At 25.9% G+C, this 23,763-nt stretch overlaps 7 protein-coding genes across 10 annotated transcripts; 5 read left to right on the forward strand and 2 right to left on the reverse strand.

Annotated features, from left to right (window-relative positions):
* The first annotated feature begins 1,760 nt into the window (after positions 1–1,760).
* Positions 1,761–10,797, forward strand: LOC113798047 (uncharacterized). Of its 3 annotated transcripts, none has more exons than XM_027348528.2 (2): positions 1,761–2,383; positions 8,171–10,797. In XM_027348528.2, the coding sequence occupies exons 1-2, from the start codon at positions 2,111–2,113 to the stop codon at positions 10,574–10,576; spliced, it is 2,679 nt and encodes an 892-aa protein (XP_027204329.2). In that variant the 5' UTR covers positions 1,761–2,110; the 3' UTR covers positions 10,577–10,797. The 3 variants fall into 3 exon arrangements, with proteins under 3 accessions (XP_027204329.2, XP_027204330.2, XP_075681166.1); XM_027348529.2 differs by having other exon boundaries at positions 1,985–2,242; XM_075825051.1 differs by lacking the exon at positions 1,761–2,383 and adding an exon at positions 7,771–7,969.
* A 521-nt stretch (positions 10,798–11,318) lies between these two features.
* On the forward strand, positions 11,319–12,903 carry LOC113797683 (uncharacterized). The gene is made up of 3 exons (XM_075825038.1): positions 11,319–11,916; positions 11,985–12,694; positions 12,765–12,903. Exons 1-3 carry the CDS (start codon positions 11,319–11,321, stop codon positions 12,816–12,818), a joined length of 1,362 nt encoding a protein of 453 aa, XP_075681153.1. The 3' UTR covers positions 12,819–12,903.
* Positions 12,904–14,259: 1,356 nt separating this feature from the next.
* LOC113797672 (uncharacterized) lies at positions 14,260–14,962 on the forward strand. Its single transcript, XM_027348093.2, has 2 exons — positions 14,260–14,705; positions 14,787–14,962. Exons 1-2 carry the CDS (start codon positions 14,307–14,309, stop codon positions 14,844–14,846), a joined length of 459 nt encoding a protein of 152 aa, XP_027203894.2. The 5' UTR covers positions 14,260–14,306; the 3' UTR covers positions 14,847–14,962.
* A 3,788-nt stretch (positions 14,963–18,750) lies between these two features.
* On the forward strand, positions 18,751–19,520 carry LOC113797565 (uncharacterized). The gene is made up of 2 exons (XM_027347975.2): positions 18,751–19,356; positions 19,415–19,520. The coding sequence occupies exons 1-2, from the start codon at positions 18,775–18,777 to the stop codon at positions 19,463–19,465; spliced, it is 633 nt and encodes a 210-aa protein (XP_027203776.2). The 5' UTR covers positions 18,751–18,774; the 3' UTR covers positions 19,466–19,520.
* Positions 19,510–20,732, reverse strand: Mat1 (CDK-activating kinase assembly factor). Its single transcript, XM_027347963.2, has one exon. It carries the CDS (start codon positions 20,615–20,617, stop codon positions 19,622–19,624), a length of 996 nt encoding a protein of 331 aa, XP_027203764.2. The 5' UTR covers positions 20,618–20,732; the 3' UTR covers positions 19,510–19,621.
* Positions 20,733–20,752: 20 nt separating this feature from the next.
* LOC113797545 (RAB6A-GEF complex partner protein 2) lies at positions 20,753–22,403 on the forward strand. The gene has a single exon (XM_027347952.2). The coding sequence runs from the start codon at positions 20,895–20,897 to the stop codon at positions 22,245–22,247; it is 1,353 nt and encodes a 450-aa protein (XP_027203753.2). The 5' UTR covers positions 20,753–20,894; the 3' UTR covers positions 22,248–22,403.
* On the reverse strand, positions 22,340–23,285 carry LOC142646407 (uncharacterized). 2 transcript variants are annotated; one of them, XM_075825248.1, is made up of 5 exons: positions 23,166–23,285; positions 22,895–23,044; positions 22,777–22,819; positions 22,570–22,700; positions 22,340–22,500 (listed from the first exon to the last, which is right to left on the reverse strand). In XM_075825248.1, the coding sequence occupies exons 2-5, from the start codon at positions 22,919–22,921 to the stop codon at positions 22,480–22,482; spliced, it is 222 nt and encodes a 73-aa protein (XP_075681363.1). In that variant the 5' UTR covers positions 22,922–23,044; positions 23,166–23,285; the 3' UTR covers positions 22,340–22,479. The 2 variants fall into 2 exon arrangements, with proteins under 2 accessions (XP_075681363.1, XP_075681364.1); XM_075825249.1 differs by having other exon boundaries at positions 22,895–22,981; positions 23,166–23,210.
* Positions 23,286–23,763: the final 478 nt, after the last annotated feature.

The raw sequence follows: 23,763 nt of genomic DNA on the forward strand, positions 1-23,763 counted from the left end.
ATATCTTTTTTTTTTCTTATAGGATTTTAAAAACAATCTATTGTTATGTTTCATTCAGTCATTTATAAATAAATAAATTGTCATGTCCTGTTTGTTGTTGTTGTTGTTGTTTGAAAAGATGTTTCACTTTTAAAACATCTCTAATAATCTCTCTTTCTTATCCACCATCATTATCATCATCAACAACTGAGTGATATAATTTTATTACCGGGACGAAACAACAACAACAAAAAAAGATTGTCGGAACCGAAACATAAATAGATGACATCATTTACTATCAACCGGAAAATAGACAAAAAAAACCTGTCCAATTATCATCTATGACATATTCTTGAATGATTTATTTGCTACCTAATTAAACGCTTATTGTTTGTTTTTTTAGGATAAATTTTCAAATTATCTAAATCACCTGTGTGATTTACAATTAAAACAAAAATAAAAAAACAATGGTTCTCTTGCAGTTTAATTGGTTGATCATTTCAATCAAATCAAACAACAGAATGAAATGAAAATGATACAGATGTTATCATCACTATCAATGACATGTGAATTTTGTTGTTGTTGTTTCAAATCTTAATACTGTCATTGATATTGATCATCATCATCTGCTTCAAATTATCATCATCCACATCATGATTGAGAAATATATTCGTGAATCGATGATAATGATCATGATTTTGTTCGGATTAGATTTCATCTTCTACTTCTTCTTATTCTTATTCTTTTTGAAGCGATTGAATCTAACATCATCATTTTGAAAATAAATAAGATGTTTTGTTTGTTGAATATTTCTTCAAATGATGATGATGATGATATTCATGATTATTTTGTTCATTCATTCATTCATTCATTCATTTTAATCAAGGAAAAAAATCCTTATACCAAAAAATAAGGATATAATACATTAACACAATAAGAAAAGAAAAAAAACATGAAAGAGAAAAAAAATGATACACAATCAAAGAAAAATATTTTGAAAAAAAGAAAGAAAAAAAAAAAAATAATAATAAAAATAAAATAATAATAATAATAGTAATTAAAAGAAAAAAAATAACAACTGAAAAAAACACAAAAAAAAAATCACTTAAATAAAAATAAAAGGTACAAAAATTTATAAAAATATCATAATTATTTTTGAAAAGTTGCTTAAATTGAAGTTGTTGCCAAAGTTTATAAGAATTCGAAGAAATGAAAAATTCTGGCAATGGAAAATAAGATGAATCGAATCCTCTAAGGCACCACAATTACAGTATGGATCATTTGCACGATTAATCCGATATAGATAGCCTCGAAAATCACCATGATTGGAAATGAATTGAGTGATTACATAGTCTGGGGAAAGATTGGAATTCCTCCTGTGAAAAATCGTTGGAAAAACAATCTTGTAACACGGCCATTATTTGAAGATAGCCACAGACGATTCCATTTAATTGTCGTAATTATTTTGTTAATTTTTCTATTTTTTCTTGTTTGGAACAAGAAAATATCCAAAAGTCCGTATCGCTGTAGCTTTTACATTTCATTTTGTGTGTATGTTGATGTTTCTGTTCCAAATAAACATCTTTTTTGTTTTTTTTCTCTCTCTCATTCTCAAGATCATCATATACATAACAGTTATACACAGACAATTTTTTTTTCATTTCAAAAACACACCTTTCTTCTTGTTTTTTCTTTCTTCTTCAAAGTTGGCCCCTTTTCCTCTTTATTGTTTTCATCTTAAGCAATGTCGTTTCATTCTTTCATTCTTTCATTCATTCATTTGTTGATATGACATACGCACGCACAACGACATTTTCAATTCGTTTTGTGTATTATTCAATGGTTTTAACTAATGAAAATTTTTCAAAAATGATAATGTCATCATTGATAACGATCAACAAATGAATCGATGATTATCGGTGATTCAATCCGATCAATCAAAATTGTTGTGAAATACTAATGTTTTGTTTCATTCATTGTGAAAACAAATGTTTTATTTTTTTTTTGTGTTGAAGAAGAAAAAAAATGTAATTTTAATGATTTCTTTTTTTCAATAGTTTACGATCATGATAAATGAATGAAATTGATAATTTAAGAAAAAAACAAAACAAAACTATTGAATAATCTGAATATGAACACAACATTACAATCATCATCATCATCATCGATTATGTCATCGGTAACATATCGTAACTATAAAGATAAACGAAGAAAATTTATAAATCCTAATAAAAAAATGATTACCAATTGTTTGAATATTGATGTAAGTTATCCTAATCATAAAAATCGCCATAATGATCATAATAATAATAAAAAGAATGATGATGGCCATTATATGGCTAAATTGTTGTCATCACAACAACAACATGAAAATCATTCCAAAATTATATTGACAAATCATCAGGTAAGTTCAGGAAAGACCAAATGAGAAAAAAACTATTACAAAATTTATCAATCAATTATCAAACATTTCATTCAAATCTATTGTAAATTTTCGGCTACAAATGATGATTATTTTTTATGACAGAATTCGATTGACTAAAGCAGTTTCCATTGTTTTGTTTTTTTTTGGAATGAAATGAAACCTTTATCATTGAATTTAGGATCCTTTTTTGAATCATAAAAACAATTACACAACATCCTTTACTGAATAATCGATTTTTATCAATGTTTCCGCATTCCATTAATTTTCTTTTAATGTTGTGTTCAACTCTTTGATCACAATGAAAGTTTTTATTTTTCTCGTTAAAATCATATTGATCAAACATTATCGATGATTTTAACAATTTTTTTTTGTTGTTGATTCGAATAATGATTTCATAAGTTTTGTTTTGTTTTAAACTTTTCATTTTTCTTTTGTTTATATAATTTTCATTGAATTCGAAAATTGCAATAAATCACAATAATCACCTTGTGATTGTTGTTGACATCCGACGAAAGAAAAGAAACTTTTCAATGATAAATTTTTTTTCTTCTTGTTGTTTTTCTTTCGTTATTTGCACGATTAAATTGTCGACACACATCAATTAGTGAAAAAAAATGGTAAGGTCCTTTCATTTATTTTGCCTTCATTTGATCACGATGATTTCAGCAATATTTTCCGATCATTGTAGGTCTTGATTTTTTTCCGAACAAAATTTCTGACCACCATTCTCAAAAAACATGTCGAACATCATTTGATGATAGAAAAAAAGTCGAATGTTTGACCGCTAAAAAAACAAACATAACTAAACTTGAAAAACAAATATGGATGATAATAATTAACAAATTATAATTGTCTAGGTCAAATTAGTGAAAAAATGAAAAAACATTTCAAAAAAAGGGGCCAAAAATTCAAAGTCGAAAAACATCTTTAATTAATTATTACAAATCCGTTTCTCATCAATTCGCAAAATTTATGAAGAAAGTGATTTCATTTTTCTCTCGTTTTTTATCTTGATTTTGTTCGAATATAATCCATCAGTCTGTTTTGCTGAACAATTGTTTGTTTGTTTTTTTTTGGTTATTGAATTGTTTCATTCTCCAAACCAAAAACATACACATAAAACATCTATCAACAAGTGGTACACTTGTTGATAACTTGTTTCGATGATGACCACCACCATCATCATCATCATTTATCGACAGTTATAATTCAACTCAATTTGATACATTAATCATCATTCCGTTGATATGAAAGGAGTGGAGTTTTCTCTACACATTATATCATTATATAATTATCAATTTTTTGGGATGATGATGATGATAAGGTTCCATCTTTATCGTTTTTTTTACTTCGTTCTGAAACGGCAACTATTCAAAAGTGAATATTTAACACTTTTTTTCTAACGTACAAACAAAACAAACCAAACCATAATTTCATTGTATACAAACACACATCACACAATCTTGTCCGCTTGTTGTTCTTGTTGTGGATGTCATAAACTTATATGCCACTTTTTCTTTTTTTTCCACTTGCATTTTCCTTTTTCCATTTATCCTTTATTCAACTGTATGCCGTGTTTGTTTGTAACAAAACGAAGTGAAAAAAAATCCATATTATCCAAGCTCTACCCGAACAATAATCAGGATGATATTATATAGTAGAGATAATGATATGATTATATGATTCTCATTTTATTTTATTGCTAATGCTTAACGGGCAAAAATGGACAAAGATTATCATCCATCGTTTAGTTGAAAGAAAGTTTTTTTCTTCGTTTTCGTTTTCGCTTTTGGTCATATGTCTTGAATGGATTTATCATTATCCACATTGTTACAAATTGATCATCATCATCATAATAATCATTGGATAACATAATAATTGTACATAAAACAGATGTGATCTACGCATAGAAAATGTTTATTTCTCCATTTCCCCATTCATTCATTCATTCAGTTTTATACTTTTCTTTTCGATTCAAGAAAGTTTTCTCATCTAGCCAATTTTGTCTTTTCAATCTGTTAAAATTTTGTTTGTTTTTTTTTCATTTGTCAACGATTTTTTTCCCAAAAAAAATCACGAAATTGTCTATGTTCAAATAATAATAATTATTATTATCGATGAATTCGATTGAAATATTGATATTTATTCATATCATTTGATTATGAATATTATTTTCATGCTTATTTTTTAACCATTTTCATTTCTATTTCCTTATTTAGTTTCTCAATATCGATAGGAAAAAAAATTTTTACCTTTTTTTTCATTTATCGATCAATCAAAATCAATCAACAAAACAAACAATCATAACATGTTTCATTCACTATATTTATTCGGGTTGATGATGATAACTGTACGAAAACCTTGCTAAATTGTTTCATTGATTTCAGTAATGATTCGATCTAATTGAAAATATTATTGTTTTTTTTCTCTCATTGTTTAATAATATTTATCATCATCATCATAAATGAATCGAGTCTCACGAATTTTGTTTTGTCCATTCCATTTTTTTTCACAGCATGTTTTATTCAACGTCATCATTCATGGTTCACTTTTGTTGTTGTCCATGTTGATGATTGTCGATGTCATATATACAATCAATACATTTGATGACTAAATATAGTCAGTTTCCGACCAAAATACAAATGGTACAATAACAAAAAAAACTATGAGCGAAACAAACAAACAAAAAATGAACCAAAATGTGATTGAAAAAAATGGAAAAGAAAACAAAAACTTTGAAATCAAAAATCCATCAAGTAAAAGTATCAAGAAAAACCCAAACACACATGTTTCGCCATACAATGTTTGAAACATTGTGGTATCTTTGTTTGAACATTTTTTTTCAAAAAAACAATACACTTTCAATTCACCTTGTATCGATGATTGTATATTTTGAATTTATTTGTTTATCATTCATCAAATTCGTGTTTGTTTGTTTATGATTTTTCCTTTTTTTCCATTCAGTATTGGATAATATAATATTCATAAATAATGCTGATCAGTTTCGATAAGGATTTATATTATTTGATGATGATGCTTATGATGAAATCACAATATAATCATCATCATCTTAACTAATTGATGATATTCATCTCTTCTCGTTTTTTTTTTTTTTGTTGTTTATTTCGTAAATAAAATTTTCTTCTTACATGTTTTATTTTCTTTATTATAGATTATGATGATGATTACTATCATTATTATTGTTCATTTCCGTAATAGATTTGTGATTTTTTTTCTTTGTTTCAAACAACAGAAAAAAACTTTTCATATCATAAAGATTTTCTCAAACATTAATAGATAATCGATAATTCAATTATTTTTTCGTCCTTATTTTTGTTGATTTTTCCAATTGATTAATTGAATAATGAAAGTTGAGAAATATATCTGACATAAACCAAAAAAAAACTAAACTTGTTTGTCATTACATTTCGTCATATTAACATCATCAACGATGATTAAGAAATTTGAAACATTTTTCAAATTTTCAAAAAAAAAAAGAAAATCCAAAATAAAGTCATAAATCATTGATTAATTCTGTTCATGAACTTTGTTTTGAAATTTAACAAACAAACAAAAATTTAAAATTTAAAAATTTAATTACAAAATTCATAATTCAATGAAAAAATATTTGACAATCGAAAACATCAATCAATATTTATCCTTGTTGAATTTAGTATCACCATCAATGAAATAATGTGATGTTTTAATATACTTGAAAACAAAACTAAATAAATACAATATGTAAATCAATATAGCACACAAGGTGAAATTTTTTTTCCAAATCATCCATTTTGATCATCATTGATTTAGGGAATTTTTTTTTGTTTCTCTTCACACACCACAAATTTAATTAGATTTAAAGAGGATTCGAAATGAATTCAGAAATAAAAGTCGATTGCCATGATTATCATCATCATCAATAAAATAAGCTTCGACATTCGAGTAGATTTTCTATTTCTTTTTTTATTAACTTGATTCATGGCCATGGATTCTTTGAATTTGATTTGTTTTGTTTTGTTTTGTTCATATTCACGATTTACAGTGTTTATTGACGAAATAAACTCTGTTTAAGATTGAAATTGAACAGACAACAAAAGAATGAAAATAAACAAGAACAAAGAAGTTTTGATGACTAAATGAGTTATTGTTTCGTATTCGATCCAACATTATCAACATTATCGTGATTCAAACCAAATAAATCCACATCGTGAATCTATTTTCTTTTGATTTTTGTTTTCTATTTGAAAATTTGCTCCATTTGGTAATTTTTAAATTAGTCATCACTTTTTTTTGGTGTACGTGTAAATGTCATCAAATTTGGTAAAATGTTTTCTTTTTTTTCAATTTCATAATAATTATATTATGATAATGATAAGTGTCAAGTTGATTGACTAATTATGGACAATAGAGAATATAATATATAGAGGATGTGAAAATTTGAAAACAATTCACATTGTTTTTTCGACAATCATCATCATGTTTTTTTTTCGTTTTTGTTCCATTTTCATTTGTGACCATTAGAGAAACGAAAAGAAGAAAAATAAAATTTAAATATTTTACGAAATTGAAATAAAATAAAAATTTGGGAGCAAACGAAAAATTTAGAGCTAAAATAAAATGTCCCTGAATATCTTTTCTGTATATGTGTACAATTTGATTTGACGGCCAATTGACGGACATTTGACATTCGCTACAAAATATTTTATTACATAGGGAAAAAAAGGATTTTAATCCACAACAGATCAAATTAAGTAAAAATGACATGTTCAATATAAAATTTCAATCTTGTAACAAATAAATGATGATGCATCACTCAGTGAGATTAGTATCATTCATTTTTTTTCGTAAAGAAAGGTCTGTTCATATAATTGAATCATTTTTTTGTTGTTGATCATAATCGTCATAGTTGAACATTTTGAATCCTGTTCCAACTTTTTTTTTCCAATCATCATTGTCCTCGATGTCCACACACACACATTATTTATGAATTTCTCTTCATTCATTTTTTTTCCTGTTTCATTTTAGTAACAACGTTTCCAATCTACCTTTTTATTTTCGAAACAAATTGAAAATTAAAATTTTTTGCTTTAATCCAACACATATATACATGTACTGAAACAAATATGAAAGAAAAAAAGATTTATAAACATTTTTTTTCATGATTTTGCCATCATCATCATCATCATTGTCAAAATGTTTGGTTAACTGAATATAATGATGATAGTTTTATAAATGAAAAATAATTTCTCATGAAATTATTATTGTTGTTGATATGATGATGATGATGATGGATATATTTTTTGTTTTCCAAAAAAAAAAAATTATCATATTTTTTCATTCCTTGTTTTGTGGTTTTTTTTTAATTTCATCCGTATTTTGTATTAGTTGTTGTTGTTGTTCGTGTTAGAATATAAAATTATCTTTAAAAACTACCTGTGTTGATTATTGATGATGACCATCATCATTAAAATAGCTGAAAATGACTATATAATCTATTAATATATAATAGCTTCTTCATTCTTTTTTCTCTCTTTATCTTTTTGTTTTCTGCAACAAAATATTGTGGTACGTTGTTTACTATTTCTATCTTCCTTGAATGTTTTCAATGGTCAAAAAAAATTGCCACTAATTTCTTCACCAATTATCATCGTCAACGAAATATAAAATTAAATTAACGACAATTATCACATTATATTATAATCTTTTTATTTTGTATTTTGTCATTTTTTTTACTAATTTTCAATTTTATTTTCTTTTTATTTACAGGATCAAAAAGAATCCTTAATGTTTAGGATTCAAAATAATAATGTTATTGATAAAAACAAAATGTTAAAACATTTTATTCGACAAAAATTTAATAATAATAGTGATGATTTGAATGTCAAAGCTGGATTTTTGTCAAATTATCATCATCATCATCATCATCAATATCACCAAAAACGGCCATCATTTATTACATCATTAATATCACCATCATCATCATCATCATCATCAAACCAACCATCATCCATATTGATTCTAATCATAATGACAATCATGATATCTTTGTTTAGTCATAATTTTGTTGTTGTTTTTGGACAGCAACGAATCTCAAATCATCATCATCCTTATCATCAAAATGTCAGAATTTTACAAACAAAAACAAATAATTTACAACAAAATCAACAGAAAAATATGATTAAAGATTTTCATATGAAAAAAATTTCCAATATTAGATCAATACGGCCATTAGCTACGTTTATTGTTAAGCCAAAAAATCTATTGCCATCAATCGTACAAAATAATAGTGATACATTAGCTGTTTGGAATGATAAATCACCAACAATGAACATAACAACAACCTATCAACTTGTAAAAAAGAATAAAAAGAAAACAAAAATGTCACCAAATCTTAAACAATTCAGTGATTTAAACGTTGATCTAATGTTTGAGGATAGTTTCGATGTGAATACAACACATTATAATGAAACATATGGTGATGATTATGATATGGGTGAAAATTTAGGAACAGTTATTATGCCATTAGATTCTAGCGAATCAAATGATGGTCTAACATCGATCATTTTACCGCCACCAAATTCATATCAAAACAATAATAATAGATTTTTTAATCAACAATCAAACAATGATAATCAACCAGAACATTCAACAATTGCCAAATCGAATGAAGTAAATCCTCGTTTGAAAATGTTAATGATGACTAAACTTGTCGAACCAAAAACAAATAAAATTATTTATACTAATTATTATAATGGATCTAATCTATATCATCCAAATCAATATCATCAATCGTCTGATCTCGTATCGATAAATACACCATTCAATTCCAATACACAAACTTTTGTTGATGAACAAAACCCATATCAAACATCGAAATCCGGCGATCATGTTTTACGACCTTTTATGCGACGAACAAATACTGCACGATCTGCTAACAATCATAATGATTTTAATCATCTTCGATATCCACAAAAATCCGATACTCAACATCGCAATAAAAATGACAATGAATTGCACTGGTCAGTACCGGTGATCGAATTGAAACGTTTAACACGAACAGAAACATCAACAAAACCAACAAATCAATCAGTTACACAACAATCTACATCTGGACGAATGATGACATTGACTACTGCATCACCATTGATTACCAATCATCCAATTGATACTAATCAACGTGATCAACTGGATTCTCATCAACGTTTAATGATGTTTCATAAACGATTACCATTGCTCAGTAATGATGAAGGATTTATATTGACTAAACCAAATGTTACTGATGCTAATATGGTAGAAATTATTGAAAATAATTCGATGATCAATAAACGAGATGATTCATTCAATAATGACAATAATATATCAAATAATCGAAATGAATTTAAACGTCGTTTCGGTGAAATAATTGAATCATCTCGTGGTCGAAATTTTAATTCATTTAAAATGAATAATAATAACAATATGAATAATCGTGGTTTATCTGCAGAAGATGTATCGATCAATGATCTTGAAATGGATGATGAATTTAAACCTTCACGTTTGAAAAATAATAACAATAACAATAATAATATGAACAATAATAATAATAATAATAACAATAATGGCGGTAGTGGACAGAATAATTTTCATCCAAAAAATATAAACAACAACAACAATAATAATAATCATAATCAGCCATCAATACAACAACAGCAACCACCACAATCACAAAATCATGTAATTTTCAATCCAGGAATAACGAATCAAGGATTTCCACCAACATTACATCAAATGATGCCATTATTTTTTGACAAATTTATGGCACAATTATCTAATGGGCCACCATTACATTCGAATCATATTGATAATGATATTGGTGATTTGGATGCACCATTGGAACGTCGATTAAATGGTGGTAAACCATTAGTACCTGTTGTACAGCCACCATCTTCAAAGCCAATTTTTGCCAATGAAATTTTACCAACTGGTAATGAATTTGATGCCAATTTTCCGACTATTGCTTCATGGCCAAAAATATTTCGTTTTACCGATGGCCGTATTAATCTACATGATTTTGAACGTGAAAAAAAACGTTCAAGAATAAAATTTAGCCATAAAATGGGTAAAAGTCATGCATTGTTTAATATTAAACGGGATTCATTTCTCATATTACATGGTGGAACATTTAATCAATAATTTTTTCAACAATTTTAATTAACAAAAAAAAATTAATTTTTAAACTTTTGTTTCAAATTCTTTATCGTTAATTTTTCTTCCCTTTTTAAATATTTAATGATTATCAACATCAAAAATTACACAAAAAAGTTTATTACTACTTACCAGAAACAAACAAATATTGTAATTATATTTTGAATTTTTTTAAGGTAAAAAATATTTAATTAAACAATTTTTTTTCATTTGAGTTTTTTTTAATTCTTAAAATATCTGTATGTATAATGAGTTAAGAATGGGAAAAAATCGACATTCATGTAATGGTGAAAAAAAACGTTCTAGTCATTCGAAAATATGACGCAATTGTTATAATCGATCCGTTTGCTAGCCAACCAATTTTCTTTCATACCTACTACATCGTTAATTATTAAAATTATTGAAAGTAAATTGTTCATGAAATTTTTAATACTTTCACACATGTTGTTATAGAAGGAAAACAAAATTAGAAATGTTAAATGTCAATTTGGAATTTTTAGTTTTTGTTTTTTTTTGAAATGAATTCAATTAATGATGTAGGCTATCTTAAAAACATTCATAAATCATTATACATTTTTCTAGAAAAAGTTTATTCGTTACCAAAACAACATAAGAAAAATTCTTGTTTTTTGAAGGGTTGACAAGTTGAAAACATTTTCTTCTTTATAGAAATTTCAATCCAATCATTTAAGAACCAGAAAATAAAGTGATGACATTTATCCGAATCAGAATGTCTAAACTAATAGATGATTATTTATTTCGTATGTATTGTCGATTATCACCATTTTATATCCGATCTTTTTCATCGACAAAACATGGATCTATTTATAACTATCATACAAGTTTTTTTCTACTGGATAATCATCCACACAAATATTTTAAATCAAATTTACCACGCGAAGAAAAAATCTGTTTTCTGTTATTAATATTTGTCACATTTTATTATGCAACTTCAGGCTTCGATCTTATTCATTATAGTGATACGATTGAATTTTTAGTTGGTGATTTTAATCTAATTACCGAGGTTAAATATGGTTCATTACGACGTATTTATTCATCGTTTGTTATGTTCGCTCTAATTACCATTGGTTTTACTATTTATCAATCGTTCAATACCGAAATATCGAAAGCATTTCGAACGTTTATTATGTATTCATATGAATATGAAACAAATAATAAAATTTTGGATAAATTTGTGGCCGATGAAATAGAATTTTCACGATCAACAGTCATACTTTTTGATTATCTTCGGCAAAGATTTGATCCGAAATTTGTTGAATTTAAATCATCATTCAATAAATTCTATTGTTTGGCAAGATTAGTTCATTGTAAGTTCAATTACATATTTGGATTAAAATTTTGTTTAATATTTTATTATTTTTATTTTTATAAACAGTTGAGGTCAATTGTTTAGGACATCTGATTAAATTGGATAAATTCATACAAACAAAACCATTATGGCAAGTTATTGGACGTGTATTTGGATTTCAAATTACCTGTATTTCTATTGATTTCTTATTAACATTTATATATTGTCCAATTATGATTGGCTACTATGTTATTATGCTGGGATTTCGTGTCATCAATATTTTTCACACAGATTTCGTTAATTCATTAAAAAATTTGAGAATCAATCGAATATCGAAAAAAAATCATACCACTATGTTGAATAAAATGAAAGAAAAACATATTCTACATAGTTATTTAATGTACATACGGTTACACTTGTTCGTTGAACAGATTGAACCATATTATTCACGATTAATTTTTATGGCAATAATCATTGCCTTTGTAATCAATCAATTTGTTTGGAGTTGTATTGAAAATGTTCGTTCTGATCAATATCTATTGCGTGCTTTATTTTATTATTATCTATTACTTAATTATTCAAATCTATTAATATTGACATATTGGATTTCGAAATTGAATACCAAACTTAATTCATTTGGTTATTTTTTACAAAAAACAATTTGGTATACAAATTCTATATCGGATAGTTGTTTCAAATTACATTTATTGTTTATATATGAACGAATGGTTAGCAAAAATAAATGGGGTATGAAACTTGGACCGTTTACCGTATTGACACGAGTCGTTTTCGCAAAGGTAGAATTTTGTTTTTCCTATTCAAAGATTATAATTATGATATTTTTTTTCTTGTTTTTATTTTGTCTAGATGATCATTTTCTACATTCGTTTTGTTATGCTAACCAACAAATTGTTTAAATGAACAAAAAAAAAGTCAAAATCATGAATGAATTATAACAGTAAAATAAAATTGAAGACCATATAGCAGCAGAGCACATTTTGTTGATTTAATTCATAAATAAATAACTTTTCATTCATTTTGTTTAAAACTAAAATTTAAATATTTACTTAATGTTGTGTAATGAAAAAATGGAATCGATTTTTTTTGGAAATATGAAACGTTTTTTGAATGGATTTGAGAGATGAAACAAAAATCTAGAAATAAAGAATCTTGAAAAAGTCTAGAACATTTTTTCATTCATAATATTGAAAAAGTGAACTTATTGTCTTAACGAAATCGATTTACTAAACGAATAGTTACGAAACTCGTATTCATAATTAAAAATCGATATGATTACAGAAGAAAATATTTGAACCATTTTTTCCTGTATAAAATTTTATCAAATAGATTCATTGTATCTTTTGTTGTTGTTTGAAGATCAAAATGGTTGTTCAATTTCAGATTATAAGAAAAATGTTTAATAAATCACTACTGCAAGCTTATTTTGACCATTATTTAAATCAATTCTATTGCATTCAATCATTTCTTTATTTAAGTTCTTATTCAGGTGGTTCAATCTATGATCATCATAGTAAATTTTTATTGTTGAAACCATCCAAATGTTTTCTGATATCTTTATCTGTCAAAGAACGTTTTCAATTTTTTCTAGCGTTTATCATAATTTTTTATTACACAACATTTGGTTTCGATCTAATCGAATATCCTGATGATATTCGATTTATAGCTGGTGATATATTGTTACTTTTGAGTAATCAGGCAAGAAAAACGGAAAAAATTGCTGCAATAATGCTTTTATTCAGTTTTTGTACATTGATATTCATTGTTTATATATCATTTAATACGAATTCGTCATTATCATTTCGTACAATCATACTTTATTCATATGAAGCTGAAACAAATAAAACAACATTGGATATATTTCGACAAAAATATTCTCGTTTCTCTTCCAATACAATCATATTTCTTGATTATATTAGTAAAAAAACATCAATTAGTGTAGCTATATATAAACAATTCTTTAATCGTTTCTACATTCAAAATGCTGTATTCTATTGTAAGTATTTTTTTTGTTTTGCTTTATTCTTTTTAGCCAAATGATTTTTTCAAAAAATTATTTCGTTATAGTATTTATCAATATATTTGCACATCTTGTCAATTTGGAAATATTTTATCATACTCATCCATTATGGCAGATTATAATCCGAGCCATTTCATTACAATTAATTTGTTGTTTATTTAATTTTTATTTTACATTCATGCATTGTCCATTGTTGATTGGTGGTCATTTTGTAATGTTGGCATTTGATTTCATTAAACAATTACGTTCAGATATTATTCAATGGACAAAACGATTACGATTATTAACAGATAATAATTGTGATATAAAAGACTAAAAAAAGAATGCAATTGATATCGATTGTAGAACGTAAATTAATCTGTTCGTTTAATATGTATGTTCGTTTCATCATACTAAGTGAAGATATTCAAAATTATTTTTCCACATTAATTTTATGGGCATTGTTGACAGCATTTCTAGCCAGCAATATGGTTATTGCTTTTCAAAAAAATATTAATGAAGATAAATATGTTGTTAAAGTTTTTATTTATTATTGTTTACTATTAGATTATTCTATAATGATTCTGATGACATATTTTATATCAAGAGTTAATGCAAAAATTAATTCGTTTCGTTTCCTGATTGAAGATACAATAAGCCATGCAAATCATTCAACAAGTTTTCATTTTCGTTTATATATGGCTACAATTTATCAACGTATGATCAATATTAAACCATGGGGAATCAAAATTGGTTCGATTACTGTATTGACAACATGGGTGTTTTTCAAAGTAGGTCGATAATTAAACATAAAATATTAATTTATTATTGATTGGTTTTTATTTACTTATTCATTTATTTTATTTTCTAAGCTCATCATAATTTATGCACGTTTCACATTGTTAACATTCAAATTATCGATTAAAAATTAATTACAAATCTAATTTAAATCTTTGCGAAATTCTTCATTAAAATTCATGTTTTACACTTTTACACTTTTATAATTAAAATTATTTATCATTTAATAGAATAATTATTGAATACAAACTCATAAACTATTCAAATATCAACCATAAAATATTTGATGAATCGAAAAAAGTCACAGAAAGAAGGAAATAACTTTCAACCTTGCCATATGGAAAGAAAAAACGAAAAAATCGATAAATTTTCTAAATGAATAAATTTATCAAGAAAAAAAGGGTAAAACATATACTTTCATTTATTTTTGAAAGTTAAAATATTGTCAAAAGAAAAAGCATTCCAAATTTCGTAATCAATGTAGATTTGTTCTTTATTCTCTCACTCCCTTCTTTCATATTTTTTCATTATTCCAAATAAATTGATAATAATTTTATCATATAAACATAATTGTTAAATGAGTATACTTTAAATATAGTATCCATAGTTTCGATGTTAAAAAAACTACAACAAAATATTTTCAAATAAAAATCAATAATACCAAATGAGAAAAATTAGTAATTTGGTTGGCTTTTTTTTATTGCAATCAATCATTTTTTAATTTCATAAATTCAAATATTTTGCCATTCATTTTAAAGTTTTGGTTGTAATTTTTTTTATGTTTAATTTAAAACAAACATAATGATAATATTATTGAAGCTATTTCTTGACTCATTTTTTGTGCTTTTAAAATTGAACACGAAAAAAATTATGTCATTATCATCAGAATTTTTGTTCCAACAAGAACATTCACAAAGAAATAAGTAAAAAATGATTGACCGAATTCTAAAATCAATTTATACTATTCTATCACATTTCTTTCTGAGTTCATATTCATCTAAATATTATAATTCTATTAGTAGTTTTTATGCAAAATTTCTATTACTTAATTATTCAAAATGTTTATGGTTATCATTACCACGATTAGAACAGTTTCGATTTCTACTTCTCATATTTTTTTCATTATTTTATATGACATCTGGTCTTGAATTAATCCATTATACCAAAACTGAACGCTTTTTACTTGGCGATATTACCATCATTTTGCCAGATCATTTGAACGAATTAAGTATAATGAAGTCATTATTTATATGGCTTACTCTTGTGGTCGCCTTGATTGTTGCATACGATATGTTTAACACTAAACGTTCAAATGCATTTCGTATATTTATAATATTCATAAATGAAAAAGATATTGATCCAAGTTTCATTGATAAATACGATGAATTAACAAATTCATCAAGCAACTTCCTGAAATATATATCTAAAATATTGTCATATAATCATGAAAATTTCAAACAATTTTTTGACCGTTTCTTTTGTATAATGCAAATTTTCCATTGTAAGTCTCATTATTCACAATTATCATAATTGAACAAACAAAAAATTTTTCTTTCATCTTTTCTGTCGATGTTTTAGTCTTTCTCAATCTATTGCTACATCTTTTTCGGTTAGGAGAATTTATTGAAACAATACCATTATGGCAGTTAATAATCAGAGCAATATCAATATACTTGTTATGCGTATCAATCAATTTCTTTCTAACATTTTTCTACAGTATATCATTATATGGAATTTATTCTGTTTGGACCGGTTACAAAACAATTAATCAGATCCGTATGAAAATCGATGTAATACTTGCTAAATATAAATATTATATTATGAAACAAAAATATATTTTTTGTATACGATTAAGTGAAATACGATTATTGAAATTATTCGAATTGTATGCACGATTGATTATTTTTACCGAACAAGTTGGATTATATGCATCAAGAATGATATTATGGTCAATTATTTTTACATTCATGACCAGTCAATTCACTATTTATTCTATAAAAGAAATAAAAGGAGATAAAATTTCCGTTGGCATTATACTATATTATCTACTCATTATTGAACATGTTATAATAATTTTAATTTCATATACCATTTCATTATATAATACAAGATTGAATTCAATACACACTAATATACGTCATACATTAATACAAACGAATCAAACATCAAATAAATATTTTAAATTTAAAATGATGATTATCAATCAAAATATGATTAATACCAAACCATTCGGTTTAAAAATTGGACCTATTAATGTATTAACGAAAATCATCTTTGCAAAGGTAAATAAAAAACTTCATTCATTTTTCATAATAATTTAATTAATATTATAATTTTTTTAAAACTAATCATTATTGAATAACAAATCTAGATCATCATATATTATTTCCGTATTACAATTCTATCTCATAAATTATTCAAACATCAATCATAAGAATGGAATGAATCCAAAAAGGTACATTATGGAGAAAAAAAAACATTCAACCTTCATACGGAAAGTTTCGAAAAATCGATAAATTTTTCGATTAAATAAATTCATTAAAAGAAAAAAAGGGTAAAACACAAACACACACTTGTTTTTAGAAAGTTAAAATGCAATTGAAAAAAAGGACATTTCGTAATCAATTTAGATTTGTACTTTATCCTTTAAAATAATTTTATTTTTATTTTTTTATAAAACAAACAAACAAAACATTTTCAATTTATATGTTGTATCCATAGTTTCAATGAAGAATTAAACAACAAAATTAATGACATTTATTCAATTAATTTAAAGACAGAATAATTATGGATTCATTTGCTGAATGAAAAGGATTGTCATTCAATTAGGTTTTTTTTTGTTGGTTGCAATCAATCATTTTCATTCATTTCGTTTGTTGTCGTTCTTTTAAAGTTTTGTCTTATATAATAGGGATTTTGGAAGTAGTAGAAAAGAATTTCATCTGATCTTATTTCATCAAGGTAAATTATTCGATCGAAAAACTATGAAAAAAATGTATTTTTTTGTTATTTCATTAAAATGTTTTTTTATTCAATAATCACTTAGGAGATGATCAATGATACATAACAAGCATACATTCGTTTCATGAGTAGATTGTATTGATTATTTTTTTTCATTTTGAGCAAATTTTGTTTCCGTTTTTCAACTAAAGTCACATGAAAATGCATTCAATATTTTGTTCTTGTTACAAATTTTTTTTTCATTTTTACGACTTTTATTCGAATGATTTTATCATTGCTACTGAATTTCTATTCCAAAAAAATGAAAGTCAATAATTTTATGCAAAGTATTTATTATTTTGCATCCGCATTTTATTTAAGTTCATATACACCGGACAAATATGGTACCGTATATGACTATCATGTTATGATTTATTCATTGAAAACCAATCAAAAATCATCAAAAATTACGATTCCAATAAAAGAACGAATACGTTTCGCTATTTCGGTATTTCCAGTGTTATACTATTCTATAAAAGGTTTCAAATTAATTGATTTTAATGAAACGATTCCTTTTATTGTTGGCGATCTATTCGTTATCATTGATAATGTTGACAAAACGATAATAATAAATGCTTCGTTATTGATAACTTTTTGTCTAATAATGTTATGGTTTTCATTATATTATACGTACAATTTAAGATTGTCGCTAGGATTTTGTACAATGATTCAATGTTGGAGTGAGATTGAACGAAATGAACAAATTTTGTTGACAATTCCACAAAAATTTTCCGAATATTCTTTATCAACTTTGATAATATTGAATTATGGTCATTCAATGATTAGAAAATTTTTTTCTAAATTTAAATTTTTTTTTATTAAATTTTATTATTTTATACAACCTTTTCATCGTAAGTTTTATTGAATTTTTATATTTGGTTTTGTTCCTTATTTATTTCACTACATACAATATCATAATTCATTACAGTTGTGTTTTCAATCTATCTTCAATTTTATAAATTGGATGAAAGTTTTCGTACTAGACCCATTTGGCAAATAATTTGTCGGGCAATTTGTTTTCATGTTATGAGTGTCGGTATTAATTCATTAATATTTTTCTTTATGCCAACATTTTTGGGTTGTTTTACATTCATGTCGTTGATGAAAATATCAAAACAATTGATCAATAATATTAATAAAAATTTAAATATTTATCGATCAATAATTGTACGATTAAAATCTCGTAAAAAATTTCCACGTACGAAACATCGTGTCGAAATTCATCTAATCAAATCATTTTCATTATATACACGTTTAATTGTTTTGACCGAAGATATTCAAAAATATGTATCAAAATTAATCCTATTGGCATTGATCACCGGATTTATATCCAGTCAATTCACGATTTATTCTTTAAAATGTATGACAAATGGTCATTGGTCAATGATGTTGATGTTCTACTATATGTTAGCGGTAGAATTGTTCGTTATTCTATTGTTAATGTACATTATATCAAAATTTAATCAACAAATAAATCTAATTCGACCATCATTAGAACAAACAATTCAAATAACAAATAAAGTCCATCAAATGAATAGATTTAAATTCAATTTAATGAATTTTTATCATCGTATTGTCAGTAATATACCATGGGGTATGCGTATTGGACCAACTATCGTATTAACTAAATTTGTTTTTTTCAAGGTAAATTAATAATGATTATCAGGAATACAATTAATTTCAATTATTTTCAAAATTATAGATAATCATTTTCTATGCTCGATTCACTATGCTTTCTAGCAAATTTTTTTGAGAAGAGAAATTTTTTTTAAATTAAAAAATTGTAAACTCAAAATATACATTATAGACATTATGAGATAATTTAATTTAACATATTTTTTCAAATTAATTAAAAAAATGATTGATAAAGATCACAGGTTGATTGTTTTTTTTGGAAAATGAACAATTATTAATTAGATTCCATGATACGAGGTACAAATGTTAAATCCATAATAGCTTCTTGTAGAGCACGTTGACATGGATAGATAGAAAGAAAACCACCGGCCAATTCGGATGGTCCAGCGGCACGTACATGTTGTTGATATTGTTTTTGTTCAATTGTTCGTGGTGTTGGACATGGTGGACCAACATTTGGCATTTTAAGTGGTACATAAATAAATCGTTCACCTTGAATTTCATCATCAAATTCTTTGGCCAACGCTTTGGCATTCTGACCCAAACGAACACCAGTTGATGTGATCACTTTTTGCTGGCGTTTTACTCGCAAAGTTTCTTGTTGACGTTTTTGTTCCATTTCATCAATAGCAGCCAATTCATTTTCAGCTTGCTTTTGATGTGTTTTTAATATCAATTCAGCTGGCATATCGGATTGAACTAATGCATCAAGTAAATTTTCTTTATATTTTGCAACTTTTTGTGCAGCAAGATTCGTATCATCTTCCATATCCATCATTGAACGATTACCTTGTTCGGTTAATTCTTCCTCAAGCAATTGTTGTATTAGTTCCATGTCTTTGGAGATTTTGTTTCTACTTTTAGCCAGTCTGTCTGCATTATCAATTTTAAATTGTTCGATTTGTCGATTCGTTTCAAGAATATCGATATCATTAGCCAAATTATAAACAAATGTTTCGAATAATTCTAGATAATCATTGTATTCTTTAAGTGAATCGAAATCATCTTCTTTCAGGCTTAAATCTTTTAGCAAACGACGACGAATTTCAAGATCTTTTTCCACTGTTTCATCATCATAAAGTTGAATTCGAAATTGAACTCGTTTCAATAATACCTGACAAGTGGGGCATTTAGCCGCTCCTTTGACGAACAATAGTTCAACACAAGATTCACATAAAGAATGGCCACAAACATTGACCATCATACGCAGATTGACATTTGCATATTTGGTCGTACCACAATTGGGACATCTTGTTTCTTTGTCCATCATTTTTTCTAAAAACAAATTACGAATTCAAATCAACTTTAATTCGTAAAAAAACAGCGAAAATTGTCAAATCTCACGTTGACCAAACTCTTCATAAACAATGTTACCGAATTTTCCCGTGATTGTTTCTTAGTCCGAGTTTTTTTCTTACATTTCAATGAATATCGCAACGTAAACAAGTTTTTTTTGTGAATGAATAATGGTCATTATTAATTTTAAATCTAATGGAAAATTTTTACAAATTCAATGTAATTAAATTCATAATTATCATTCAACGAAAATGATTGAAATTCAAGCCAAACTTTTACGAGGTCCTGTATATTTTGTCCAAGAAACAGTCCAATGTCTAATCACATTGAAAAATATTCCACGAACAAATGAGAATGGTTCAATACCTAATGGAAGTATTAGTAATCGAAAAAATAATGTTGCCAATAATTCTGTTGAAAGAATTTGTTGGGCGAATGTACAGCTACATTGTTTCTGTACTGTGGATGAATCGCAGATCGATTGTCAACGAATTATTGACGAAAATCTTGATTGTAAATTAATAAATCATAATGGAAATTATATGAAAAATAAGCGAAATTCAATTGCTTTCGAAACCTATTCATCGAATGATACTTCGTTTCATGAATCATTAGTTCGAGGCGAACGTGGCATCATCATTTATGCATCCAAACCAAAAATTTTATTCTGCGATCTACAACTTGAACCCCATCAAAGTCAAACATTTATTTACACTGAAACATTGCCTTCCAATCTGAACCCTTCATATTCCAGTAATAGATTGAAATATTATTACAAATTAAGTATCGGTGCTCAACGTATAGGTTCACCAATTTATCTATTAAAAATACCGATTCGTATATTGACAGTTGATGGATTTCCATCATTATCAACAAACAATGATCAATCAAACGGTACAGAAAATTCGTTGAATGAAAATGATGATGATAGTAAAAGTTGTACCAGTACGAATAATTCACTGACATTTGATGATGAATCAAAAGATCATGGAACACCATTCGATATTGCATTACATCGTATCGAATATCTTGCCGGACATCGAATACCTCATAATTTTAACATAACCAGTACGTTTGGAAAAGTGGCCAAATTTTTTATATTTAAAACTGTTTATCGTCTTGGTGAAGATATTATTGGTTTATTTGATTTCACTGAAGGTTTAGTAAAATGTATCCGTTATTCGGTTGTATTACAAAGTGAAGAAACAATTGCCGAACATTATTCTGTTTCATCATCATCAACGACAACGAAATCAAGAATTAATCTAGCAAATCATACACGTTTTCATGAATGTTGTTTGAATATGGATCAATCGCCAATGATATTGTCAATACCATTTACATTAACACCATCATTTGCAAATAATCTAATTTCACTTAAATGGAATCTACATTTTAGCTTTGTAATTGAAAATAATCAAAAACAACAGAATTCAACGATTAATCTTTGTACAGAAACTGAAGATGGTATACAAACATTGGCACCAAGACAATTGAATGTGCAAGTAATGACATGGGATTTTCCAATTAAAATCGTAGCTACATATCCGGCACATGTAGCAAAAGGATTTCAAATGGCTTCAATCGGTACATTAAATATTTGATCGAAATCTAAATTCGATTCAAGTGATAGCAATTGACAATCATTATTTTGATTCTAATACTTTTTTATATTAAAACGCAAGAGATTTATAGATTATTTTTTTGTGAAAATTTTTATATCATTATAAATTAAATTATATTTTTTTCAATTTAAATAATTTCTATAAGTGTTTAATTTTTCTGAACATTCGATCAAAGGCAAACTACAACAACAATAATTCGATTCGATTATCATCATAAAGGAACACCACCATTCTGTGTGAAAAAAAATATTCAATTAGAAAATTTGATTTGGACAAAAAAAAAATAACAATCAATTCTAACCTCAATCAATTGCATTTCCAATTCGGTCATCGGTTTACGTTGATATCGTGCCGGTAATTGTGTATCATCAATCAATATCTTTGTATTCGATGCAGTTGATCCATGTGTTTTTTGATTATTCGTTAATCGACCTAGTTTTTTATTTTGTGGTTTTAAATACAATAATAAATACAATAACATCAATAAATATTAAGTTTTTTGTATTACCTCCTTTTTTGAATTGAATCAAAGGCACATGAGGTTTAATTACCTATATTGAATATCAATTATTGATTGTTTTTAGAATTCTTTTTTTTTCAATGAAAAATAGAATAACAAAACAAACCTTCCAAGCTTTAGCCACACTGCTCATTATTGTAGAATAATAATTACTTATTGTTTTTAAAATTTATCAATAAAAGATCGATCGATTCTTTTATAAATGAAAAAAAAAATTCAATTTTAATCACTAGTTTTAAATCAAAGAAAAAATTTTCTTTTATTTTTTTCACAGAATTAAAACAAAAGATAGAATCAAGAACAAAAACAATAATCAAAAAGAAAAAAAAAGAATAGAATTAAATAATGAAATTATATATTAAGGATAAATTGAATACCGTAATCATTTTCAATTCAACTAACAAGTTTGTTGATGATGATGATAATGATGATGAAAGAAAAAAAGGACAAAAACAAAACATCGTGAAATAATATTTTGTGTATACGAATTTGTGGCAGAATAATTTCCAGAAATCCTATCATTTTTCTGGAAAGTTTTTCACGATTTTTTTTGAAAATTTCAAGTTTTTTTTTAAATAATGTTGAAATTTTTTGAATTTTTTTCAGCATAATGATAAAATCTTTGCTTTTTATGGTATAAGGGGAAAGGGATAGAAAATTTTGGAACTATTTTTTCTCATTATAATGGAATACATTGTATTCGATTCAAAAAAAAAATTGATGATTTATTTTTACTTTCGGAAAATTTTCTACACCGATAATTAATTATTTTAATAATAATAATCATCATCATCTTCGTTATCGTTATAATTATAATTACTGTACTCATGCCGTGGGAGAATACCTTTTAGTGAATGAATTGAATCGAATCAAATCAAATCAATGTAAAGTGTCTGACATGAAAATTCAAACATTCGTCCGTTTTTTTTTGCTTAATGAAAGATGAAAAACAAATAAAGTTGATCAAAAAAAAGA

The sequence above is a fragment of the Dermatophagoides pteronyssinus genome, unplaced genomic scaffold, assembly GCF_027571235.1.
Source record: "Dermatophagoides pteronyssinus isolate colony J.1.1.1.1 unplaced genomic scaffold, Derpt_VIB-CSIC_2022.12 sq0003, whole genome shotgun sequence".
NCBI classification, from domain to species: domain Eukaryota; kingdom Metazoa; phylum Arthropoda; class Arachnida; order Sarcoptiformes; family Pyroglyphidae; genus Dermatophagoides; species Dermatophagoides pteronyssinus.